This window comes from Balaenoptera physalus, assembly GCF_965194825.1.
Source record: "Balaenoptera physalus genome assembly, chromosome: 15".
In the NCBI taxonomy this organism is placed as follows: Eukaryota; Metazoa; Chordata; class Mammalia; order Artiodactyla; family Balaenopteridae; genus Balaenoptera; species Balaenoptera physalus.
Window position 1 is genome coordinate 95956696 of NC_138894.1, and position 26011 is coordinate 95982706.

Genomic DNA, 26011 nt, shown 5'->3' on the forward strand with positions numbered 1-26011 from the left:
GGACGGCAGAGCTGGGGAAAGGGACGGGGCGCGGCGCCCGCGAAGGCGGCGGGAGGGCAGGGGAGGCGGCCCTGGGCACCCACCGCGACCCCTCCCACCACTCCTCCGCCCTCCGACGCGCAAGACGTGGCGAGATGGCGGGTAGCAGGACCGTCTTGACAGTTAAAACTGCGTCAGGGAGGAATTGTCAGGAACCGTCCAGAGCGTGGGGGAAACTGGAATACTACGCGCAGCTGGCACGTGGTATCGCCAAGGTGTAAGCTTCAGGACGCACCTTCATTTGGGGGAAGGACAATTCACGGGCCTGTATGTCCTTGGGAGAGTCGTGCCCTGTTGTAGGTGAAGAGAGGCCAGTCCTCTGAGCTGGGACAGTGAAGGATTCTAGGAATATGTTTTTCCAGTGGCTTTGATGGGCTTAAACAAACTTTTAAAGACAATAGGCTACGTATTACCTGCTGAAATACCTCTGAAGGCACAGAATACTGATACTATAAATATCAATATCTGGTACTGCTAAAAAAAAAAAAAGTAATCCCGCCATTCACAGCCGCAGCCAATTTTTCCAAAAGCTCCATGGCCAGATACCAATGTGTGAAAGTGACCACTTTATTACATCACCAAGAATTATATTGATCTTCAAAACAGTAATTGCTAGAAAATTCTTAAGGTTCGGGTGCTGAAAACCCTTCAGAAGAAGAGTCTGACTGAGCCACTGTATAACCACCCCGGTTTTGCGTGGGATTAGAGGTTCGCTCTGAAGCCCGCCCTTCCCTGAGGACCTCGTCGCGGGCCTCCTGCGGGGTCGCGGGCGGGGCCGCAGGAGGCAGATGGAGCTGCGGAAGCCCTTGAGTCGGAGGCGGCGGCTCACGCCCCACTCCGGGGCGACGGTGAACTTCGCGTGGGCGATGCTGTCCTGCAGGTCCTGGATTAGGCTGTCCAACACGTGGCTCGCGTCGGGGTTTAGCTGAAAAGAGAAGCAGACGTACAGGTCCTTGGAGTAACCAGTTGGGCTGACGCGCCCAAGGCTGCCCATCGGCTTGGACTTGGGGGCCTTAAAAAGTAAAAGTTATTCAATGGTAATAATTTGGCTTACCACATAGCAATCTGCTAATAGGGAAAGGATGTCCAAATGAGACCAACATGAATACTCAGGTCCCTGTGGTGTTTGTTTTTAATAGTTAATTAAATGGACAAACTGACGAGCAAAAGCAAAAGGGGGGCACGTGGGTGTCTGCCGGAGGCCTTCACCCTTCGTTATGGGGAACAAGCCTCACCCCTGGCTCTGACCCGAAAATGACCACTTCCCTCCCTTGTGATCCAAAAAAAACGATTCTGGAACATCTCAGCATCCATCCCACAGGGGGACATACCCTGATAGCTTTAAATATGCTACTTGCCCCTCCTAAAAAGTTAATGTAATACAGAAACATTTTTCCATGTTTATATCCTTCGACAAGATGGTCTAAAACAAAATTTGATTGTTAGAGGTGCAAAAGTAGGAGAAATCAGAGCCCGTCTTTTTATTATGTTAAAGTGCATATGCAGGGCTTCCCTGGTGGCACAGTGGTTGAGAATCTGCCTGCCAATGCAGGGGACACGGATTCGAGCCCTGGTCTGGGAAGATCCTGTATGCCGCAGAGCGGCTGGGCCCGTGAGCCACAACTACTGAGCCTGCGCGTCTGGAGCCTGTGCTCCGCAACAAGAGAGGCCACGATAGTGAGAGGCCCGCGCACCGCGATGAAGAGTGGCCCCCGCTTGCCTCAACTAGAGAAAGCCCTCACACAGAAACGAAGACCCAACACAGCCATAAATAAATAAACAAATAAATTAAAAAAAAAAAAAAAGTAGACCCCTCCTGCTGCTATCTACGGCAGAATTCTAAAAAAAGAAAAAAAAAGTGCAGATGCGTTTTGTAAAAGCTCATTCATTTTACTGTTAAACTGAGCAGAAGTTTTGGGGTTGTAGCATAATCCTTCGAAATCCAGGCTGAGTGAAGTGGCCCAGGGGGAGGGCCAGCCTACACAGCTCCTGGTGGATCAGATACCACTCTAACCTTTGTGACTGGAAGCAGTGGCTCTCACTTATGGCCCAGAAGATCCCACTTCTGCTTGACCATGTCTTCCTCCTCCTGAGTCGTCCGGCTGCAGCCATCCAGCCTACAGCTGTCAGGAGAATTGCCTATCGGAACAAAATAAACAGTGACCTTCTCCACTCTGCACTCAGCGCAGTTCGGTTTATAGAATATCAGCTTCTTTAACTGGATCAAAAAAACAGCAAAGGGGCTTCCCTGGTGGCGCAGTGGTTGAGAATCTGCCTGCCAATGCAGGGGACACGGGTTCGAGACCTGGTCTGGGAAGATCCCACATGCCGCGGAGCAACTAGGCCTGTGAGCCACAACTACTGAGCCTGCGCGTCTGGAGCCTGTGCTCCGCAACAGGAGAGGCCGCGATAGTGAGAGGCCCGCGCACCGCGATGAAGAGTGGCCCCCGCTTGCCACAACTAGAGAAAGCCCTCACACAGAAACGAAGACCCAACACAGCCATAAATAAATAAATAAATAAACAAACAAACAAACCCAAAAGTTTAAAAAAAAAAAAACAGCAAAAAATCACTTCTCAGCCTTTTGGCTAAGATCAGGTGTAGTATCTGTTCTTATCAGTTTAATATCTGATACGTCCTCTCTCCGAGGACGATATATAATATCTCATGGACTGTGGTAAACAGGAGATGCAACAGGAGCTTGCTTTGTCCATTCCATGCCTCGACCTGGTATTGCAGTACTTCCAGAAACGGTGCACCAAAAAAAAAAGCCAGCAAAAAAACAGATCAATGTTCTTTCTGAACAAAAGCAAAGGTATAAAGTATGTGAAAGAAGGAACCTACCAGTTTGTGAGGGAGTTGGAGTGCCTCATGAAATCAATGAGTGTTTCTCACAGGAATCAGGAAAGCCTGGCATATGCTAATAGGCTGGTGCATTTGAGTTTGAATGTAGGGCATTTTACTTTGGAAGGTGAATGTATTTGGTAAGCTTCCTAGATTGCATATTTAATTACTTGCAAACTGTTACATGGCTCGTCTGAAATTATTATGAGGCTGGAAAATATTTTCCTTATGGCATCATATAAAAAATAAAATCGTATAATCAGAAGAGGAAGAAATACTGAGCTAAACTAACCAGGGCTTAGCAGCAACCAAAGGCGCCGTATTCAAGGATTTCTAAGCGTTCTCTAGGTGAAAATATATGGTCCTGAGTTTCTCTCCTCTCTTTGGAATTTCATCAGAATCGTGTGCCCAGTGGGGTGAGGGGATCTTAGAGAAAGGGTCCCACACTCGTCGTGAGGAGAGTTTCTATAGGGGTCCCTAAGACTTGAAGATCAACAGAGGAGAAGCTGCTGATCAAAAACCCTGGCAGAAGAGGATACTCTTTGAAACAGCGGTCTCCAGGGTGGGTGAACACGCTCATGGGGTGCGGGAGGAGAACACTAGGATGACTATTTCTAATCCTTTAATATACGTAAGCACACGTGTGTGTATATGTATATTAAGCCTTGCGTGGCTGATATCATAACTGAATACTGGCATGCTCCCTCGTCCCGTGACTGTCATCGTGGTGATAGAGATACCCCAAGGACCACCAGCAGTGTATCCGTGGCATATTGCAGTCTGGGGTCCCTGGTTACGTGGATTTGCTTGTTGTTACCTGGTTTTGAATAAACTATCCCTCACAGAAATAAACAAGTGATTTTAAGCTATCCATGCAGAGAACCATGGATTGAAGATACGACTAGACACTTTGCTGTACGGCAGAGATTGGCAGAACATTGTAAATCAACTGTACTTCAATTTAAAAAAATAAAATTAAAAAAAAAGGATATGACGAGAGATGATTTGCAAACATCCATGAACAACAGGAAAATAGCAGAGCTAACATTTCTCCTGACCTTCAGGATGAGCCCTTGGTCAGCCATGTTGAAAAGTGAAAACAATGACTGCTAATGAGATCTAAACCACAGGCTTCCAGACAGAAGTTTAAATTATCAAGATTTCTTGAAATAATTTACATCCACTACCATTGGTGATGAACTTCACCTTAAATATATACCGTGCCTTGATGAAACAGTTCATAATTGAGTGAGGTCATAATGATTCACAAGACATTTAAAAATCAGGCATCCAATGTATGAGTATAAACTGCTGTATTTATTCAGAGACGGCCAAGCAATCGTGAGATACCCACCCCAGTACTTATCAAAATTTCACCTAACAGTTATAAAAGTTCAGTAAACTCTTTTGAACTTTCTTAATATGATGATACACGTATCTATTTCACAAGAAAGTAAATACAGAGTATTAAGGGTACTTGTCCAAATTTTTTTTTTTTTACTAATGGAAGTGCACAATTTTAAAAATGTGTAGATCACTGCCTTCAAAGTCCGGCCCAGAGAAGAAATGGTCACCAATCTGCTTGGGACCCTTCCCCGTGAGAGGATAGCCCCACCCAGTTCTTCTCATGACTTTAACCAGGGAGTGTTTCATAGGCTTTTTCCATGTGGAATTCAGGGCCCCTGTGGTGAAAAGCCTTACAGCATCATAGGATCTCATGACTTTTGTGGTCATTAGTTCAACTCTGACGTTTTATAAAGAGGGAAACAGAGCACAAAGGGTTAACGTAACGCGCTCAAAGCCGCACACCTACGAGTGGAAGCCAGGTCCACAGCCGCTGTCCTGAGTCCCACCCCCGTAGGAACTTGCTGTCTTTATAACCAACACACCGATTATAAGGCACTTCCTCATGGCATTGCATTTACCTTTGAAATAGTTTGTATCGATCTCAATTTGAGTTATTACTTCAGGATGTGCCAGTCAGAAAACTGCCCATTCACAACCCAGAACCAGGAGAACACCATGCTCTTCATTCTGGAATTCAGAAGGAAAAAAACGTAAACCAGCTTGGCATCACTCAAGACACCAGTCCTTAAAACCAGCATGTGAAAATGTTGGTATGTATCAATACTTGTTATTTCTTACTATAAAAGAGTATTTCCTGTGACCTGATTTGTAAATTACTTCTTGTATAAAGTGCCTCTTTGTTATCATTCCGTAAATGCCTCGTGCCAGCTCAGGAGTTTTCTGGGCACTTGGTAAATTTTTATGAATTTCTGATATGATTTTGTATGTCAATTATAGATTCAGGTAGGATGCTATACACGAAAGGGTCTTAATCTAACCCAGCCCATAATCCTGTGGTCAGTTTGTTTTGACCTTTCAAAGTAGACATGTTTTTGGTCAAAACTATACCAATATATGACCTGCCTCCAAACACTAGTTTCTAGCGAGGAGAGTTTATTTACATCTGAAGCATTGGGTGACACAAAAACTAACCCAAGAAAGGGGTGTTTACGATTATGTTTGCAGTGAGATTTACACATTGAAAGGTCTTGTGTTTCCTTTCCTTGTTTACTGCCTTACCTCAAGTCAGTTACTGGCCAAATTAAACAACTGGGCTGTCTCTAGAGCCCCCTGTCACAGGTTCACACAAGTGGTCTCACCCAGGGATACACAGATACTAGAAATGATGAAATGGTGTTTTTTTCTCCAGATCAGCCAACAAATTTATTCGTGGGTTTTGTATCATTAAATTGTAGATATTCTTGTTTCCTTACTGAAAAAAAAAACAGAGGGATAATTCCAACAATGCATTAGAACAGCCAGCATTAAGCAGCAAGTTTGGCCTTCTGGGTCTTTAGTCTGGCCCTGATATTATAATGAAACAGTAGGGAAGTTGGAAAACGTGGAGACGTAATAAGTATTTAGAAAAATGCCTAAGAGGTTTCTAAAATAAGAGTCGCCTTCACATCACATGAAAAAACCCTTTACTTTTTAGGAAGCATTAGGCCATGGTGTTTTCACTTCTCACCTCCAGTATCGGTGGCCTGTCCGGCCTTCGCGCTGTTTCCCAACCGTCCGCCGTAGACTTTGCCATGCCGACTCCTACCAAAAACAGCGTTTAATGGGATATCACAGGACCATCCCATTTTATGTTAAATGTGAGAATGGATGCACTGGTGTGATTAATTGCAGATTCCATGCACCCAAGCATTGCTACATACATTATTTTCAGTAAAGTTAATGTTTCAGTACATTCACATACAACCATAGGGTTAGTAAATTTTACTTTTCCTTTTATAGCAACTGCTTAAGCCAAAGTTAGGAAGGAAAATTGCTATTGATTTATGTCGCCTCATAAAGGCATGAAATCCTATATGTGGATGATGGATCTCATCCACTCTCGTGCTTGGAGATGGCCCCTTGCTCTTAAGTAATTCAGACCGTATTGGGGTGTTTAATGCGGCGCCCAGATGTCCCAAGTAAAAGCCAGCTCCTACAGCATCGCCTCACCTCTTATATTGTTTGGGTGCCCAAAATGTGCATTGCTAAATCCTACACAGGCACCCCCATAAACGATGGTCACCAGGTCGAATGGTTCTTTAAGGTCACTGGCAGTCTAGTCTTTTTGTCCAGTACCATACACCGTAAGACGTGCAATTCTGCCATCTGAAAAGGAAAGGAAAGTTTAGTTATTCCTACTTGGAAAAGTGGCGGTTTGCAGATCATAAACTACAGAGCTCTCCACACCCGCCTGCTCTGGTTCTCAAATACACCAAGCCCTCTGCCCCAGGGCCTTTGCGCTTGCCATCCCGTTGTCCTAGGACAACTTTTCCAGCTCCCCAAAAGACTGCTTGCCGTTCTTAGGCCTCAGCTTTGGTGTCGTGGTCTCAGAAAGGCTTTCCCTCTCTCTAGAATTATCTCCTTCCCACCCCCCCACGGCCTCTGTCTGATTCCGCAAGTTAATTTTATCATCTCCCCTGCTTACTTACTCTGTCGTTCTAATCACAATCTGAAGTGATCTTGTTCTTAATTTAAGTCCCTGATAATAACAGTCTCCCAACACCAGAATATAAAATCTCTGAAGGCCAGAATAGCTCCCTGTCTTGTATGCTTTTTGTATGGCGCATAGTAGGTGCTTGCATTGTTTTGTTGTTGCTGAACTAATAACTCCAGGAAGTCCAAAAAGCAATTGGGAAATTCACCACAGATGAATGTTTGGTGCCAGAAATCAGCATTGCTAAATCCTACATCGATTCGCATGAGAGCCTTACATTTTTATTTTTACAACACATTGCTTTGCAATGCAATTGAGAATACTAAAGCTAATATTCTCAAAATCAAAAAGCTGCTGAGAACCACAGCAGCCTGAGATTAGGTTTGCAGAGCAGAAAATAGCCACCAAGATCCATTCACATTATCTGATTCTAATAAAATGAATGCTTTTTATTTGTTTGATTATTTCCTAGAAGGTGGAAGCCAAGCTTTTTTATATAGAAGCTCAAAATCATTCATCAGAGTATTCTGCTGAAGCCAGCCCTATATATTTGTACCTGAAAAATTTGGTGAAATTGAGTGATCTGAAAAAATTTCAGTAGAACAGTGGAAGTCTTGATATTTACAGTAAATGAAACCAGACTGTGTTGGCATAAGACCCAAGAAAATATACTAGCGAGAGTAATTCACAACACTATTCTGGTTCATTGAACGTTATGATCTGCTTTAATGGTATAGAATGTTAATGTCTGTTAACGTAAAGCTGGTTTTACATTTTAAAAAAATGAGGTTCTTCTTTACAGAACTAATATCCAGCCTCACTTTTATCAAAACTGTCATGGAATATTAGCTATGCCTCTTGGTACTTTAAGGAAGCCTCAATAAAGCAACCCCATCCCCACCCCAGGTGTCCCATTGGGGTCTCCTACTGCTTCCTCTCCCTTTTAAACTTGGATCCAGGTAGAATCCTCATGGAGCAGTTAAAGGTGCAGCGGGGGAGATGGGGAGGAGAAATCTGCATACAGACATGCCCACCCCTCACCTTCTATCTATTAAGGCTGCCAGTCAAGAACAAGATTTAATGTGTGCAGGAAACTTCAAGGACCAATCCCACAAAGCAGGGCTCCCACCCGATACCTTTTCAGACCCTCCCTCAACTCCTAAGCTCTGTACACACTGGGTTGAACATATGAAGTTGCTATTTCAGCTATCAAAAATTGCCAAATAGAACTTTCTCAGGGCTTTACTAAGTGCTTTTGTTGTGACACTTATCACTATTTTTGCAGGATTTTTCTTGTGCATCTCCCACCTGGGTTGTTCACTTTGTAAGGGCAAGGAGCCTGTCAATTCAGTCTTAACAACAAATGGCTACTGAGCATCTTCTCTGTCCCCCCAGCCTGTGCTAGGAAGTGGGCGTGAGCAAAGGACAACCCAGACACATGACCCCCGTCTTCAGGAAGCTTGCGTTCTGTTGCCTCTGCCCTACTCATCATCTGGGAAGTGATTGTACGGCCAGTGCTTAGCCCCTGGCTCAACACAGCTATACCATGAGTGTTTGTTGAATTAGCAAATGGGAAAAGTCCTAAATCTCTCCTGTTGGCTTTGCTCTTTCAGTTGCTTCCATTGATTTTAGAACAGATGGTTTCCATGAGCAATCAATATCACTAAACGTGTTCGAGTCTCTACATGTTGGTGTCTTACTTTAAAGCATGATAACCAGAAACACATTGCATCTAAAGTGAGGGTCAAGAGATCCACTTCTAGCATGATGGCACATGGATCTCTGCTGGCCCAGGGAAGCTCGTGAAAATTAGGAGAAAAGCAACCACTTAAAGTCTCTGGGAATAGTCCTAAGGGCACACAGAAAATGAAGCCACATTTATTCCAAAAATCTACTAAAACTCAGCAAGACCAGGGAGAGTCTGTGGTATGTGAACCAGGCCAGCACCTTCACTCCCTCCTCCCACTACAATGGGGTGGAGTCTCCCCTCCACGCAGGTGCAGCCACGAACGCAGGGCTGGTCCCCAGGTCTCAGCTGGGGGCTTTCTTCCCAGGAGGGTTCTCATTCTGCCCCATCCGCCTGTTGCGAGGCTAAGTTCCAGGTGAGTGTGGCTGAGAAGAGGGGGCACCTTCCTTCCACCCAGCCCCCACTCGGGAGACGGGGCTCTACCCTGCACACAGCCCCACTGAGATACTGGGGCCATGATCGCCTGTGTCTTCAGTTCACAAGGCAGGGGGTCCACATTGAGAGAGACAAGCCAAGAAGACCTGAGGCTACTGCCCCCCTCCACTGAGCACCCAGCTGCTAAAGCAGGGCTGTCAGTCAGAGAGAAGTGCACCATTGTCCCCACCCCCCCCAGCACCAGAGCCAGGGCTCAGAGATCAGGGACAAGCGGGTCCCAGAACAGAGAGCTCCAAATCTCTTCCCAGTAAATGGGCTTCACGTGGAACAGAGTATGGAGAAGTTCAAGCCTAAGGGTGCCCTCAAAAATAATGGTGGTGATGGTGAAAAGCTGGAAGAGGAGACTGAGACTAATACATTCATCAGATATATATATGTGTGTATGTGTGTGTGTATATATATATATATAAAACTATAAAACTGCCGTACAAACTGTAAGCGAGACAGTTGGCTGGAAAGAACAGGGAAAGAGCTCAAAGAAGCCTTTCTGGGATCAGAACAAATCTCAAACACTGACCGCAAAAACTATCACTTCAAAGAAACCCAAATTTAATTGGATTGGTACGTGGAGCAATTTATGCCCAGGGCATTGTTGAAAAAATAGAGCAATCGGATGGCAATTAGTGGAGCTAACTGTGAATGTGGTTAAGGAAAGAGATAGTCAAAGAGAGCTCCGCCCAAACTGTCATCTCAGGGTCACTGTGGGCATCCCCACGGTTGTGCCCCCCAAGGGGCAGCACCAGAAGCTTCACACTGTGAGGGTGAAATTGACTTCACTAGAGTAACACGGCCAGCAGCTAAACGTGAAAAAGCAAAGAGCACCTGTAAAGGTGATTATATAATTATTGTAAGAGAGAGTATAAATACACGGCTCCTGTCCCTTCTTCTGTTAAGTGATTTAAAAAACAATAGTATAAAATAATATGTATATACTGTATGTTGGGCTTTTGATAAATAAAAATGTGATCTATGTGTAATATATTTACCAGTAACTGCACAAAGGAGGTTGTTGGGAGTACAGCTGTATTGGGCTAAAGAAAATGACTACATATGGTAACTTAAATCCACAGGAACAAGTGAAGACAACCAGAAATGATAAATAGGAAGGCGAATATAACAAACCTTAAGTAAATGTAAATAAACTTGCTGTCCTTTCTTCTCTCAGCTTCTTCATAAGACATAAAATTATGTAAATAATTGTAATAGTGTATTGTTGGGTTTGTAACATTTATAGGTGTGCTTTGTAAAACAACAATGCCACCAAAGGGGGGAATGGAAATAGAGCTATATAAGACTAATGTTTCTGAAAGAAAGTAAAAATAAAATAGTGGGAAAAATTACTAAATAAATTAAAATGCTGTTTATAAAAATTCAATTAAAAGAGCGGTGAAGGAGGAAATGAGGAATAAAAAAAGACATGAGACACAGAGAGCAAAAAGTTAAATGGTAGCTGTAACTCCAACTATATAATAACAAACAATAACAAAGTATGTATTAAACAATCAAAAGGCAGAAATAGTCCAACTGCATGGAAAAGCAAAACTTAACTATATACTGCCTACAGCAGACACACTATATATTCAAAGATACAAATATATTGAAAGTAATAGGATGGAAAAATTAGATCATGCAAACAACAACCACAAACAAACTGGAGTGGTTTTACTGATAACAGACAAAATAGACTTTAAAACAACAACAACAAAAAATGTTACTAGAGATAAAGAGGAACATTCTATAATGATAAAAGGGTCAATCCTTCAGGAAACTATAATGATTATAAACATATATGCATCTAATAACATATACCCAAATCATAAAGGAAACCAACTGACAGAAATGAAAGGAGAAATAGACAACTCAACAATAATAGTTGGAGACTTCAGTACTCCACTTTCAATAACGGATAGAAAAACTAGAGAAAAGATCAACAAGGAAATAGAACACTATAAACCAACTATACCTAGTTGACTTATAAAACACTTCACCTAACAGCAGCATAATATACATTCTTCTCAAGTACACATGGAACATCCTCCAAAATAGGCCATATATGTGGTTATAAACAAATGGGTTGAAATAATACAAAGTGTGTTCTCCAATCACAATGAAATGAAATTAAAAATCAGTGAGAATGAAATTTGGAAAACTCACAAATATGTGAAAAATAAACAACACACTCTAAACCATTGGGTCAAAGAAGAAATCAAAAAGTAAAATAGAAAATACTTTTAGATGAAGGAAAATGAAGATACAACATGCCAGAACTTATGGTGTCCAATAAGCAGTGATTGAAGGGAAATTTATGGCTATAAATACCCATATTAAAAAATTAGAACCTTCACCTTGGGACACTGGGAAAAAAAGCAAACTAAACCTAGAGCAAGCAGAAGGAAGGAAATAATAAAGATTAGAGTAGAAATTAATGAAATAGAGAGTATCAATGAAACTGAAATCCAGTTTTTTGAAAAGATTAACAAACGTTTAGGTAGATTGACTAAGAAAAAAGAGAAAAGACTCAAATTATTAAAATCAGAAATGTAAGAGAGGACATTACTACTGACCTACAAATGTAAGAAGAATTATTAAAGAGGAATTATATACCAATAAATCAGATAACTTAGATGAAATGCACAAATTCTCACAAGACACAAACTACCGAAAATGACTCAAGAACAGACAATCTGAAAAGACCAATGTCAAGTAAATAGATTGAATTAGTAAACAAAAAATACATATCAGTTCTTCACAAAATCTTCCCAAAATATAAAACAAGAGGGAACACTTCCCAACTCATTTCATGAGGCCAGTATTACCCTGATACTGAAACCAGACAAAGGTATCACAAGAAAAGAAAACTACAGGCAAATAGCTCTTATGAACAGGGACATGGAAATCCTCAACAAAACACTAGTAAACCAAATCCAGCGACACATTACAAAAAAGTATACACCATGACCAAGTGGGATTTATCCCAGGAATGCAAGTTTAACATCTGAAGATCAATTAATGTAATACACTGTACTAACAGAATAAAAGACATTTTATTAAGCCATATGATAATCTCATAGACAAAGAAAAAGTATTTAACAAAATCCAACACCTTTTCATGATAAACACACTCAACAAAGAAGGAGTAGAAGGGAACTTTCATAATCTAATAAAGGGCATCTGTGAAACCCACAGCTAACAACATATTTAATTGTGAAAGACTAATTTCCCTCCAAGATCAGGAAAAAGGCAAGGATTCTGCTCTTGCCACTTCTTTTCAACTTTGCACTGGAGATTTTAAGAAACAGAGAGAGAGAGAGAGAGGAGGGGGAAGAAAGGAAAGAAGGAAGGAAGGAAGGAAGCTGGCGTTCATATTGGAAAGGGAGAAGTAAAACTATCTCTATTAACAGATAATATGATCTTGTCTATAGAAATCCTAAGGATTCCACTAAAAATCCATTAGTACTAATAAACAAGTTCAGCAGAGTCATAGGACACAAGATTAATATTCAAAAATCAATTGTATTTCTATACACTTATGATGAGCAATCCAAAAATGAAATTAAGAAAACAATTCCATTTACAATAGTATTCAGAAAGAATAAAAGATGTAGGAGTTAATTTAACAAAGAAGTGCAAAATGTATACTTTGAAAACTACAAAATGTTGTTGAAAGTAATTAAGGAAATGTAAACAAATGGGAAAACATCGCATGTTCGTGGATTGGAAGAGTTAGTATTTTTAAGATGGCAATACTCCCCAAATTGATCTACAGATCCAATGCAATCTCTATGAGAATCCCAGCTGTCTTCTTTGTAGAAATTCACAAGCTGATTCTGAAATACAGAATTGCGTATGGAATTGTAAGGACTCCAAATAACCAAAACAATCTTCCAAAAGAACAAATTTGGAAGACGAACTTTCTGACTTCCAAACTTACTACAAAGCAACGTTAGTCGAAACAGTGTGGGACTGGCATAAAGATAAACACATAATATTGAGAGTCCAGAAATAAACCCATGTATGTATGGGTCAACTAATTTTTCACAAGTGTGCCAAAATCATTCAACTGGGAAAGAAGAGTCTTTTCCAAAAAAAATGGCTCTTGGACAACTGATATCCACATGCAAAAGAATGAAGTTGAAACCTTACTATATAAAAGAATTAATTCAAAATTGATCAAAAACCTATATCTAAGAGCTAAAATGATAAATCTCTTAGAAAAAAATCTAGGGGTAATTCTTCATGACCTCGGATTTGACAATGATTTTCTAGGTATGACTCCAAAAGCATGAGCAACAGAAACACATAGTGGAACTTCATCAAAATTGAGAACTGCTGTGCTTCAGGAGGCGTTCTAGAGCAAGTGAAAAGACACACACAGAAAGGGAGAAAGTATCTGCAAGTACATATCCGATAAAGGGTTTGTACCTAGAATATACGAAAAACTCTTCAACTCAGTAATAAAAGACTAATAATAAAATAATAACGTTGGATTTTTACCCAATTTAAGAATGGGCAAAAGATCTGAATAAACATTTTTCCAAAGAAATATGCAAATGGCCAGGTAAGCAACTGAAAAGACGTTCATCGTAATTAGTCATGAGGGAAATGCAAATCAAAACCACAGTGAGATACCACTTCACATCCTCTAGGATGGCTGTAATCAGAAATTCAGAAAATAACAGGTGTTGGGAGGATGTGGAGAAATTGGAACCCTCATACAATGCTAGTGGGAATGTAAAATGGTTTAGCCATTTTGGAAAACAGTCTGATAATTCCTCAAACAATTAAAAACAGAGAGTTATTATATGATCCAGCAATTCCAATCCTAGGTGTATACCCAAATGCAAACCATATGTCCACACAAAAACTTGTACAGGAATGTTACCAGCATTATTCATAAGTATTCAACAGGTGGAAACAACCCCAATGTCTATCAGCTGATGAACGAATAAACACTGTGTCTATCCGTACAACGGAACATTATTCGGCCACAAAAAAAGGAGTAAAGTACTGACACATGCTACAACATGGATGAGCCTTGGAGACATTATGCTAAGTAAAAGAAGACAGTCACAAAAGACCATTTATATGAAATGTTCAGAGTAGTCAAATGTATCGAGACAGAAAGAAGCTTAGTGGTTGCATAGGGCTGGGGGAGATGAAGGTTGATAGCTCAAGAGTATCAGATTTCTGGGCTTCCCTGGTGGCGCAGTGGTTGAGAAATTGCCTGCCAATGCAGGGGACACAGGTTCGAGCCCTGGTCTGGGAAGATCCCACATGCTGCGGAGCGGCTAGGCCCGTGAGCCACAATTACTGAGCCTGCGCGTCTGGAGCCTGTGCTCCGCAACAAGAGAGGCCGCGATGGTGAGAGGCCCGCGCACCGTGATGAAGAGTGGCCCCCACTTGCCACAACTAGAGAAAGCCCTCGCACAGAAACGAAGACCCAACACCGCCTAAATAAATTAATTAAATAATATTTTTTAAAAATGGAGTATCATTAATAATAACTAAGTATTAAATGCTTATTCTGTGCCAGGCCTTAAAAAAAAAAAAAGTATCAGATTTCTTTCTGAGGTGATAAAAACTGTTCTAAAGTTGACTGCAGTGGTGGTTGCATGTATATATCATTTACATAGACTTTAAATCGTACACTGGGTGAATTGCATGTTATGTGAATTACAATAAAGCTGTTAAATAAAATAAAATGAGGGTTATTTGTACATAGCACTTCAACTGCTAATATACCTGTGAAATAGTTGTTAGGAGATATCTAACCCAATACAACTTAGTTCCATCACATCCTAATTTAATTGATAGTTTTTCCTAACTCCCTATGGATGGGGACACTAAGACAAGAATTTCCTAGCGCACTAAAAGGGCAAATTATAACCCTAAAATGCTAGAGCAAGAAGGAAAGGGTGACTTCATTTTGTATTTTTAAAACCTGCTAACATTAGCTAAAGAAGCCACAGCGCTGGAGAGGGGTCCACATCATATTTACCAGGGAAAGGTTGAGTCGTATGTGACCTCACCTCTGCCGGGAGTTGACAGGAAAACAACTGTGGCTGGAAGCAGGATTTCCCGGTTTAAGCTCTGTCATGGGAACCAAACAATTCCAGTCGCTGGACTTTAGCTAGCAGTAAATATAAAAATGTTAGTAATGGCTCTAGGCAACAATAAATTCTCTCATTCTAATGCCCGTGTGGGGCTTACAGGGCAGGACATTTTGGAATAAAAATTAATGATGGATGCCTAATGGAACACTTTAATAAAAATACTAATAAAGATCAAGTCTCAGTTGTAATAAACAGAATAAAGGCCTGCTTTTTTTTTTCACCCTGATCAAAATAGCCACTGGGGGGCTTCCCTGGTAGCGCAGTGGTTGAGAATCTGCCTGCCAATGCAGGGGACACAGGTTCGAGCCCTGGTCTGGGAAGATCCCACATGCCACGGAACAACTAGGCCCGTGAGCCACAACTACTGAGCCTGCACGTCTGGAGCCTGTGCTCTGCAACAAGAGAGGCCGCGACAGTGAGAGGCCCGCGCACCGCGATGAAGAGTGGCCCCCGCTCGCCACAACTAGAGAAAGCCCTCGCACAGAAACGAAGACCCAACATAGCCAAAAATAAATCAATTAATTTAAAAAAAAAATAGCCACTGGGTGGTGGTGAAAGGGGATGGACCCGGAGGGCTGGGAAAGAGCCTCCAAATGCCTTCACCTTGAGGCTCACAGAAAGAAGCAGCCGGAACGTGATGTGAATGTTCACATGAAGCCCGGGCTCTTCCCATGGACCGTGGCGTAAATGCGTCAGCCTGAAGCTCGCAGCAGTTTCCCGAGATCAGTGCTCCTCAACTGGAAGGGCCCATTTGTTGTTACCATTATGCATTTCCCAGCCAGCGCTGCATCAGCGCTTTTGTAAAACACAATGTAAATTAATTACTAGACAAACTTGGAAGAACAAGAATGTACCAAAACACAAGCCAAATTGTTTATTGTATTAAATTCATCAGGCATAAAGTTACTTTGTCCAATTGCTATCAAAAGTATTTAAGGCGTCAATTTCTGTATTTACCTCATCGGGCATCATTTTGCAGCGGGGTCCCTGCGAGCAGACCGCCCTGTGGGAAGCAGTGCCCTAGACCTCACATGGGCCGTGGTACAGGGGTTGCACAAACCTCTCCAGAAACATCTTCAGGGTCACACAGGGCAAGTACACATGCACGAGCTGTGCCAGGTTGAGTGCGTGGCCGGGCGAGGAGGGCTGCTCCCTTGCTGTCCTAACAGCCCCTGACAAGACCCCGTTCCTTGGGGAGACCTACCTCAGCAATGGCTTCAGACTGCTCAGGGCTGGCTGTGGCTCATGTCCTAACTTCTCGTGGTATTTCTGGTTGTTTATCTGAAGTTAGAGTGACCATTAGGGTTACGGTTTGTGTTCAAAATCAAAGAGAATATATATACCCTCTTAGTGGGTTGTGTGGTCATTTTCATTTTGCCAAATAACACTAAAGACATCGTTTCTTAAGTCAAAGTATCAGATGATCAAAGTAACAGACACACAGGTTAAAGTTCCTCAGTATTTAAATTACCGATGGTAACTTCAAAAAGGGGTGCAGAACATCTGGTGGTACATCTGCTCATTAAATAATAAATATCATTTCCAAGTTCAGTCAAACTTCAACAAATTTATCACATGACTAGAGTTTTCAGAAAGCTTGATTAGTAAAGTTTTGGAATATTGTAAGTCAATTCCAGAAACACTACTTCCCCCAAAGGCATCCTTAGAATTGATACATGGGCGATTCAGAAATAGAAGCACTCGTGGACAGTTGAAGGGCTTGCTGAAGGCATCTTAGTCATTGTCTACTAGTCACTCCTGCTTGTAAAGGAGCAGCCCTCCTATCATCATGTGACTTTTCGGGTTCCCCAGCTGTCTTCCAGGAGGTGAGCCCATTCATGTCCACGGAGCCTCGTACAGTGCTGTGCACAGAGTGCTTCCAAAATACGTTTGCTAACTGACATGATTTCTGTTTCCCAAGTACATGTATAGACATGCACTTAATGGTACATGTTTCTAAAAAATTAACTCTGGGACCAACCTCGGAGGATGCCAATTAAAGAGCCTTATAAGTCACATGGCCCAGCATTCCAGGGTGTGGAAAGGAACCCTTTCTGGAAAGCCCATGGCTGCCATGTCATTACGCAGACCAGGGCAGCCAAAAGGGGGCAGGTACGCTGGCCGCACAGGTGGCTCAGACCCGGCTTCACATCGTCCGGGCGGTCCGGGCAGCCCACCCCTGCCACCTGCCCCAGCAACCTGCTCACCAAACCTCACGGTGACGTGCAGGGGCGCCATGGGGTGGGGAGGGGTGGCTTGCAGAGCGTGGGAATAATGAAATCTAAGTCGGGTCGAAGAACACTGTTAAGCTAAAAATCAAAAATCACAGAGCACTTGAGTGGGAATCTCACGGTAAAGCTCCCGTGGCAATAAAGGGGCCTCTAGACAAGTTGCTGAGCCTGTCTGGGTGGGAAGTGTGAGGGCGGGGGCAGAGGGGCCTCACCACCCCACGATGCTCCTTCCCGGGGTAGGGCCACTGGTTCCCGAGGCACCTTCTTCAAAGTTTGCTGCTTGAATCGACACTCGAGGAGCGTGATCTCCTCGTGTGAAGTGAGAAGTGTCCACATCGAAGCCCCGATGACCCCCTGTACTCCCAGCTGGATGATACACCGGTCGTGACCTGGAGACGTAAACAACAGCAGCACCTGCCTTAGATTGAATTCGGCAGACGAAGCACGTGATTGAGCAAAACGACAACGAAAACAAAACACCAGAAACGCGCTCCTCCCATCACAGAAAGACGTGTGTGGGTTCATTCTTGACCGTGACTTCAAGATCTCTCCTGACGTGGCCGTACATGACCACCGTTCCCCACGTGAATCCTTAACTCTAATCAGACCAGAACGTGAACAGGCCTTGGATTCTGAGAGCAATTCTGATTCCAAACTTATCATTTCCTGAGTTGTGTGTGTCTTTGGCAAATTGACCTCTCTGAGTCTCAGGTCTTCAACTGCGAATCAAGGACGAGATTGGCTTCCAAAAAGTTTAGCTGTAGGAATTCCCTGGCAGTCCAGTGGTTAAGACTCCGTGCTTTCACTGCTGAGGGCCCGGGTTCGGTCCCTGTTCCGGGAACTAAGATCCCACAAGCTGCACGGCCAAAACAAACAAACAAACAAAAAGTTTAGCTGTGATTTTGGTGTAGGGAACACCCAGCCCAGCTCGGCCGGCGCTCGGTATCGAGCTGGGTCTCCTAGAAACATCGTGTTCTTTGCCATCTCGAGCTGCAGGGGTTTCCTACAGCCCCAGCCAGGACGCCCTCCTTGGCATCAGCTAAGTCTAAGAACTCTTGATCAATGTGGCGCTGTGTTGTTCTTGGTTTCTGGCAGTCAGATACAGGCCCACCTTAAAACCTCCAGACGTATTCGAATCTCATAAGGTCTGGAGTACCACAGAAATATAGAAAATTAGAAATAGCCAATATTTCTGTAATACTTGAGATGGTAGCAAAAAATCCCAGTTATTAGCCTAATGCTGGATTGGTTTCCTTTTACAGGCATTTCTTTAACTGTATTTTGATTGATGAGTAGCAGTGAGTGAAAGTAGCATCTTAAGGTTACATAGAAGATAGGATGGCTCTTGGCTCAGTTCCCAGTTTATGTTACCAGTGATGTGACCTGGGCTAAGTGAATGAGGCTGTTTCCATGGCAATCAGGTGGGACAAGAACACCTGCTCCAGAGAGCGGTGCTGAAGCCAGATGCAACGCACGTACCAAGTGATGTTTGCGCAGCTCAGGAGCCTTCATCCACGGCCCTCATCAGCTTTTCCTTTTCCTAACAAAGTGTTTCCACCCTCCTGTTTGCACAGATGACCAGGGCTCGCACGACCTCTCCTGAATTCTTAGAGCCTGATGGTCAGAAGGGACATCAGAGGCGACAGAGCATTCCAAGGGCCCCAGGTTAAAATCGACCCCAAATGTACACTGCTTTCCAACAGCCCCTGGTTTTAAACTTTGCAGGAGTGAATGAACAGAGTCAGTATCATCTTACCCGGGATCCTTTTCCTTCTGGTCTGCCATCCAGACGTCCACTTCCCAAACTCAGTGCACTCGTGTTCTTTAAAACTTGGGCCCTCCGTCTAAAGCAAAGACGTGTGACAGTGGATCATTAACATCCATGCGAGAGCCTAGGCTAAAGGGACAGATGGGCAGTGCAGACAGGGGCTCTAGGCGAGGCCTCAGCAGGCGCGGTGGTGTCTGCCCCACCTTCACGCCCAGGGAACCCGCTCCAAATCAGGGGGTGCCTCCTTATCTCTGTATTGCCTTCAGAGAAAGAAGTCCTCCTTGTCTGTGGGTCTTCATTCACAGAATTAGCCACTGACAGCAAAAGGTAAGACCACATAGGATTCATTCCATGAGCCCCATCACTGGTGCAACTCCCAACTGCAACCTAGGTGCCTCCCAAAAGGCCGTCGAGCAAAGCGAGAAAGGGCAGTCGGATTCCCAAAGCAACCCCGAAAAGACCACGTACCCAGGAATTCAGCCGACGTCAGAGGAAGAGTAGGCTCGATGCTGGGGTCCAGCTGAGCCCTCAGCGCCCGGTGCTCCGAGCTGCTCCGTGGCCACGTGTGAAAGCGAACACTCTGACATCACGGAAGCCGGCGGCAGGGTCGGGGGAGGCTCAGCTCGGCCCCTCGTGGAGCCTTAGACAAACGGCTGAGTCCCACCGCTTCACCGGAGAACAGCAGTGGTGAGCACATCCCTCCAAGACTGTTTCCAAGTTGAAGTAACGCTTGTGAAGCCCCTGGCACAGCCAGTGGGGCCTGGGCAGGGCTCCCACGGAGGGTCCAGCAAGCGGGCCACGGCCTCGCCCCCCAGGCGAGGGCCCAGCACGGAGCCCTCGGCCATCCCGTGCCTCAGTCTCCTCCTGAGCGTGGAAGCGCGTGCCGTGGTGCCTGGCACACGGGAGGCGCCCAGTGTCTGTCAGCATCAGGATATCAAACTTGGTGGAATTTTGAATTTTATTACAATCCAATTACACCTTCAACATGCACACTCCAGCCTTCCTCTGCTCGTAAGGAATTGCGAAGCTCTGTCCCGAACCCAGCGCGAGAAGAGGGGCGACGCCACCCCTTAACCCCAGGCCACTCAGGCCTCAAGCTTTTGGGGGCTTAGTTGAGCTCTGGTGGTGCTGCTACTGCTGTCATGGTGACTGAGATGGGTCGGGGGGCCTGAGGGAAGGTGCAGTCACACTCCCTGACAGCGGCTGGGAGAAGACAGTATGGTACTCGACTTGCAGTGACAAATACGGTCTCAAATGCAAAGAAAACCAAAGGCCAGTCCCAGGGATAAGCCTGCACACACGCAGAGACCCGCACAAGGACGGTTACCATAGTTAAAAAGTAACCGCCCTAAACACGCATCCACGGAGGACAGGCTTGTGGTGCGTTACCACCCAGCAGGTAAGGGCCAGCCCCATCTCTGTGCATCGGCGTGGATGGTGGCTCACGGGTACCCAGTGAGGAAGCGCGCTGGCAGAACAGTAAGTGCTTTACGATAACATGTATATACTTTTAAAAATAAAGAGCAGTACTATTTTCTATACATGGATATGGACATAGGTATTTAACAGCACACAATAGGGCTTCCTTGGTGGCGCAGTGGTTAAGAATCGGCCTGCTAATGCAGGGGACACGGGTTCGAGCCCTGGTCCGGGAAGATCCCACGTGCCGCGGAGCAACTAAGCCCGTGTGCCACAACTACTGAGCCTACACTCTAGAGCCCACGAGCCACAACTACTGAGCCTGCGTGCCACAACTACTGAAGCCCACATGCCTAGAGCCTGAGCTCCACAACAAGAGAAGCCACCACAATGAGAAGCCCATGCACCGCAACGAAGAGTAGCCCCTGCTCGCCGCAATTAGAGAAAGCCCTCGCGCAGCAACAAAGACCCAGTGCAGCCAAAAATAAATAAAATAAATAAATTTATTAAAAATAAATAAAAGCACATAATATATTAGAAGAATATGCCAATCTTATCATAGTGTTAATTCTACAAAGGGAAGGAGCCGATGGGCATTGGATTGGTGGTGAAAGGGGCTTTAGCTTTATCTGTAATATCCTTTTTTTTTCAAATAAGAGAATGTGTGTGTGTGTGTGTATGTATATATACATACATACACATCTTAAGTGGTCTGTAAGTGTGAATATATGTAAGTGTGTATATATAGAGAGAACATATATATATATATATATATATATATATATATATATACACACACACTAGAGTGGAGTATAGGAAATAAGGCCCGTTCTCTCTCTCCCCAACTTTCCCAAGCCCGGCTCCTCACAGACACCCCGCCTCACAGTTGGCGTGAACCCTTTCCAGCATGTCTCCTGCACACATGGCCTGCCTGGACCTCTGTCCCAGCGCGTGGGCAGCCAGCTCAGGTTCTGATGGCCACATCATTCCATATCTGAAAGACCCCAGGGTTCTTTAACTAGTTCCCCACTAGTGGACATCGAGGTTGGCTTTTTCCCCTTCAAGCAACACCGGAATGAATTATTTTCTACATATCTTTGTGTACTTGTGCAAATAAGGTAAGTCTGTGGAATAGCAAAGTCAAGGTGTGGATGCATTTCAATTTTTTCAAAGATAGACGTATGGTAAATCGTAAGAGCTCTGACAATGACGGCTGTGTGACCTAGAGCAAGCTAATCAACATCTCTGTTCCTCATTTTATGATCATTTTCTCCGACGGGTAAGTTAGCATATACGAGGTGTCCTCAGAGGGTCAGACTTCAGCGTGCTCTGGACCTGGCCGGGTCCTGCCCAGAAGGAGCAGCTGTGCCACCAGGGTGGCCAGGTGGCCAGAAAACACATCACCAGGCCAGAGCCCGCACCCCACCTGACGGCAGTCACACCCGCTGCCGGGCCCCTGCGTCCATCGTCCCTCGCGAGAGAACTCTCGCAGCTCTCACTGGTGGGACAGGGTAGCAGTGTTCCAGCAGTTCCAGTTCTTCCCCATATTTATCAGTATTTTCTCTTTTTAATAAACATGTCCTACATTTTTATAATTGGGCAGGTAAAACATTTTCAAAAAAATTCAAGATCTGCCCCACTTTTCTTCCCATCACGGATTATGAACACCACGTGGGGCAGAGAGAAATACAGGAAGATCTCAGTGATTTCCCCCGTAGAGCAAAGTGGTCCCAAATTCCTGTGTCAGGTCCCCGTCTGTCTCTGCCATGTCTTAGCATGAGTGGAGGCTGATTTCTACACTTTTCTGCTGGTCTAATATGCTAATTCACTGGTTCGTATCATGTGACTCCCAGCCCAAGTACACAGGGAGATTTTAATTAACAGGGCTTCGTGGATCACCCCACCCCAGCACTTTGCAGAGGCCAATTTACAGTAGCTTTATAAGGTTTTCTGCAGGAGCAAAAAAGTCATCTGTTGCAAATAAAATCTAAACAAAGAAAGAAAGAAGTAAGGATAAAATAACTGTAAATTACAAACCATTTTATTTCACTCCCTAGTGAAACATTACGAGATGCAGTAAAAAGAAAATGTGAAATTGCCTAGGGGAAGAGAAACAATATGCAATGAAGCCACAATGCTTTTTAAATGTTTAGATTTCATTGCCTGCTTCCCCCTTAATCTTTCCTTCCCACCCTTTTTTCTTAATCCCCTTTACCATCTGGATGCAAAAGTGCTAACTTCTTACACTTGGAAAGAAAATAAACCAACTTATTTTCAAGAACAAAGGACGTTGGGCTTTGTGAATCTTTCACAGAGCAAGGGCAAAAAAAAAAAAAAGTGGCACAAGGTTCCCCCTGTGGCTTAGCCAGCTCGTCAGAGGATGCCCTGCAGGTAGTTTGGTCTGGTGATTCCTTAACCAAAGCAGAACTTTTTTTTTCTTTTGGCCACGCTGCTAGGCTAACAGGATCTTAGTTCCGGGACCAGGGATTGAACCCAGGCCATGGCAGTGAAAGCACCAAGTCCTAACCACTGGACCACCAGGGAACTCCCGAAGCAGAACTTTTTTTTTTTTTTGGATTTTTTTTTTTTATTCAAACAGAAAGTCACAACAATTATAATCATCCTCATCAGTTCACTCAGTCCCATGTAATTAATTTTTTTTTATCTTGATCTTTTGTTGGCACTTTTATGAATTCATCAGTTTTCCATTAGAGTTCTGAAAATGCTTATTCATTCAGTTCAGCAGTATAGTCAGTTACCAGAAGCCGGTGCTTGTCAGAGTCTTTTCCATGAATTCCTTGAAGATGAGACCCTTTTATAGGAAAAGCAGACCATTTGTGAGAGTAAGGTGTAAACTGGCTGCTGACCACCCTACTGAACCTGGGGCCCAGGGACGCCCGTGGTCTGGAAGGGACGCAGTGTCCTGGCCTCTGACCCCAGCCAGAACCTAAAAGGCAGGGGAGGACCTGGCTATTTTGGAGCTGTGACCGGGCTTGTGGGGCCGCTGCTCTGTGTGACCTGTAGCAATGAAAAAATGCTGCTGCCATATCAGTAAGCAAAGGATGTCGCGGCCATCGAGCCGTCACATTACAGCCGCCCAGACGGTGAGCCCTGACGGAGCTCAGGATGGACACAGGATGCCCGCCACCAAGCCCTCAGCCCCTGCAGCGCCCCCCTGAAGACGGGGCCCCCTGCGGGGACTCAGGATGGGAAAGCACAAGATGCTGGCCCCAGGGAGCTGAGGTGCGGATCAATGGAACGATTCCAGTGAGCCCAGACTCTTGCCTCTTCCCATGCATAGAAAAGGGCTGAATTCATTAACCTGAGATGTCTGGTTTTCTTTAATGAACAGTCATCTTTGATGTTCCGGCTGCCTGGCCTTTGTGGCAAAAACCCCTGTAGATCCCGGCCCCTCCCTGACCTCTTCACAGCGGTCCCTCAGCGCGATCTGAGAGGCTGCGCCCTGGGCTTAAGTCCTCAGTTTTGTCCGCCAAATAAAACATAACTCAACTTTTAGGTTGTGCAGGGGTTTTTTTGGTTGACACCTGCCCCTGAGAATGTAGCAGAGCGAGCGAAGCACAGGGGAGCTGACCTGGGAGTCCCTCCCCTGCTCCAGGGCCTAAACCCTCGACACAGGGGCCCTCACCTACGCCTCCAGGCTCCTGCCCCTCACGCCCCACGTCAACTCCCTTTGCTGCATCCTCAGTCAGGCCAGCTCCCTCCCCTCTGGAGGAGTCCTTAGGGCACCATTACCTACATGGTCGTCCCCCCTTCCCCACCCCACGCGGCGCCCTGGCCTGCCTTGATGCCAGCCCTGGTCTGCCCGTCTCCGGGCAGAGTGTAAGCTCTGGAGGGCAGGCCTGGGTCTTTCCCTCTGTGCCTTACCTGGCGCCTCGCACACCATGTTAAGCTCTCCACGTGATTCTCCTACTAAAGTCTGAGGCCCACTCATCTCTACTGTAGGAGAGCACAGAGGGACGGGGAATTCTTTTCACAGGTGCAAAATGTCTTTTTGTTTAAACCTCGGGCAGTGCTGCCTTTGCTCATAACTGTCGCCAATTTAAGAGAAGTTCTCGGAGGCCTTCTGCAATAACGGGCTTTCTCGAGGAGGCCGCCCTTCGGCCTGATTCGTGCTCTTCTACTCGAGGTCCCTGCGGTGCTAAGTGAGCTGGAACCTCGGCCTGGGTGCTTTAAGTACTTGTTCTCTCCCTGAGAGACCCACTGACCTTTCCTCCTACGAACTCAGATGCCATGTCAATCAGCTGGGTGAAGTCCGCAGGCCTGGCCACTTTTCCTTCCCTGGGAGACTCAGCCATGCTTCCTGCAAGGAGAAAGTCCTAGGGAGCGAGCAAGGCCCCCATCAGGCCCCCCGGACCGAGGCTTGAGCCGTTGAAACGACACACGTGCCTCCAACCGGAGGAGGCCCGCCAGCTCCAGGGTCCCTTCTGGGCGACTTTGCACAAACGCTGAAATGGGAGGGAATTAGCGCACGGCCTCCATCTGAAGTAGCTAAGAATAAAATATTCAGATTCTACAGCCACAAACTGCAAAGGTTTATTATTCAAAGAGGAAAAAATATTTTAATTTAGAAAAGAACAATTTGCTTTTAGTAGTTTTTGGATACCTTCAAAAAACATGGATTGAGCCACTGGGTGGCAGGTCCTTGCTGGAAGTGGGCACAGAGGACAGAGGACAGAGCACGCCCGCCCTGGGAGCCCCCCGCGGTGGGAACAGACATCCACAGATGCCTGGGCCTCTCAAGCAGAGACTGAGTCACAGAGCTTTCTCCATCTGGGAGGACTCAGCAACGGGAGATCATATCAGCAACTCCCAGCACCCTAATTTCTGAGTTGAGAAAGCAGATTCAGAGAAATGGAGCGAGGCCTCGAGGGAGGGCCAGCCGACGTCGCCCCACTCCTGAGCCAAGGGTGACCCCTCCTTCCCACCGTTTCTTCCTAGTATTCATGGTGGAAAAGAAAACTACAGAAGAAGGAATTTACTAACATTTCTTTGAGATTACAATACTGTCATGCACAGTTCATTTATTTTATCTCATTTGAATCCTCAGAACAACCGTGCAAGTTCGGTATCATGCACATCCTACAAATGAAGAGAATGCCTCTTTGAGAGGCCAAGTAAACTGTCCAAACCACACAGCTGGGAAGTGAACACTATTTCCACCCAGATATGTCCTCACATGACTGATATTTGAAAGCTCTCAACGCAGTGCCGGCACACGTCAGTATAGCCTAAGGGGTGTTCATTCCGTTAGCGCTTGTTCATCCAGCAGCCGTGGCTGGAGCTCCCCGGTATCCAGGCCCGGGGCCACGCGCGGGGGTCACACCTGCTCTCCAGAGGCTCACAGCGGAGAGCAGGGCGCAGACACAGCAGGAGATGCAGTGACAGAGGTGCATT

General features: G+C 45.0%; 1 protein-coding gene across 1 annotated transcript; it reads right to left on the reverse strand.

Annotated features, from left to right (window-relative positions):
* Window position 1: 1 nt before the first annotated feature.
* Window positions 2-26011, reverse strand: ALLC (allantoicase). Its single transcript, XM_082427089.1, is given in 20 exon segments — window positions 2-1051; window positions 2054-2077; window positions 2081-2178; window positions 4809-4863; window positions 4867-4917; window positions 5918-5991; window positions 6400-6505; window positions 6509-6555; window positions 15064-15072; window positions 15075-15090; window positions 15094-15195; window positions 16383-16421; window positions 16425-16459; window positions 17295-17377; window positions 17622-17757; window positions 17760-18128; window positions 18377-18497; window positions 19128-19253; window positions 22533-22583; window positions 24823-26011. Coding segments are annotated over 20 exon segments (2142 nt in total). The 5' UTR covers window positions 24913-26011; the 3' UTR covers window positions 2-541.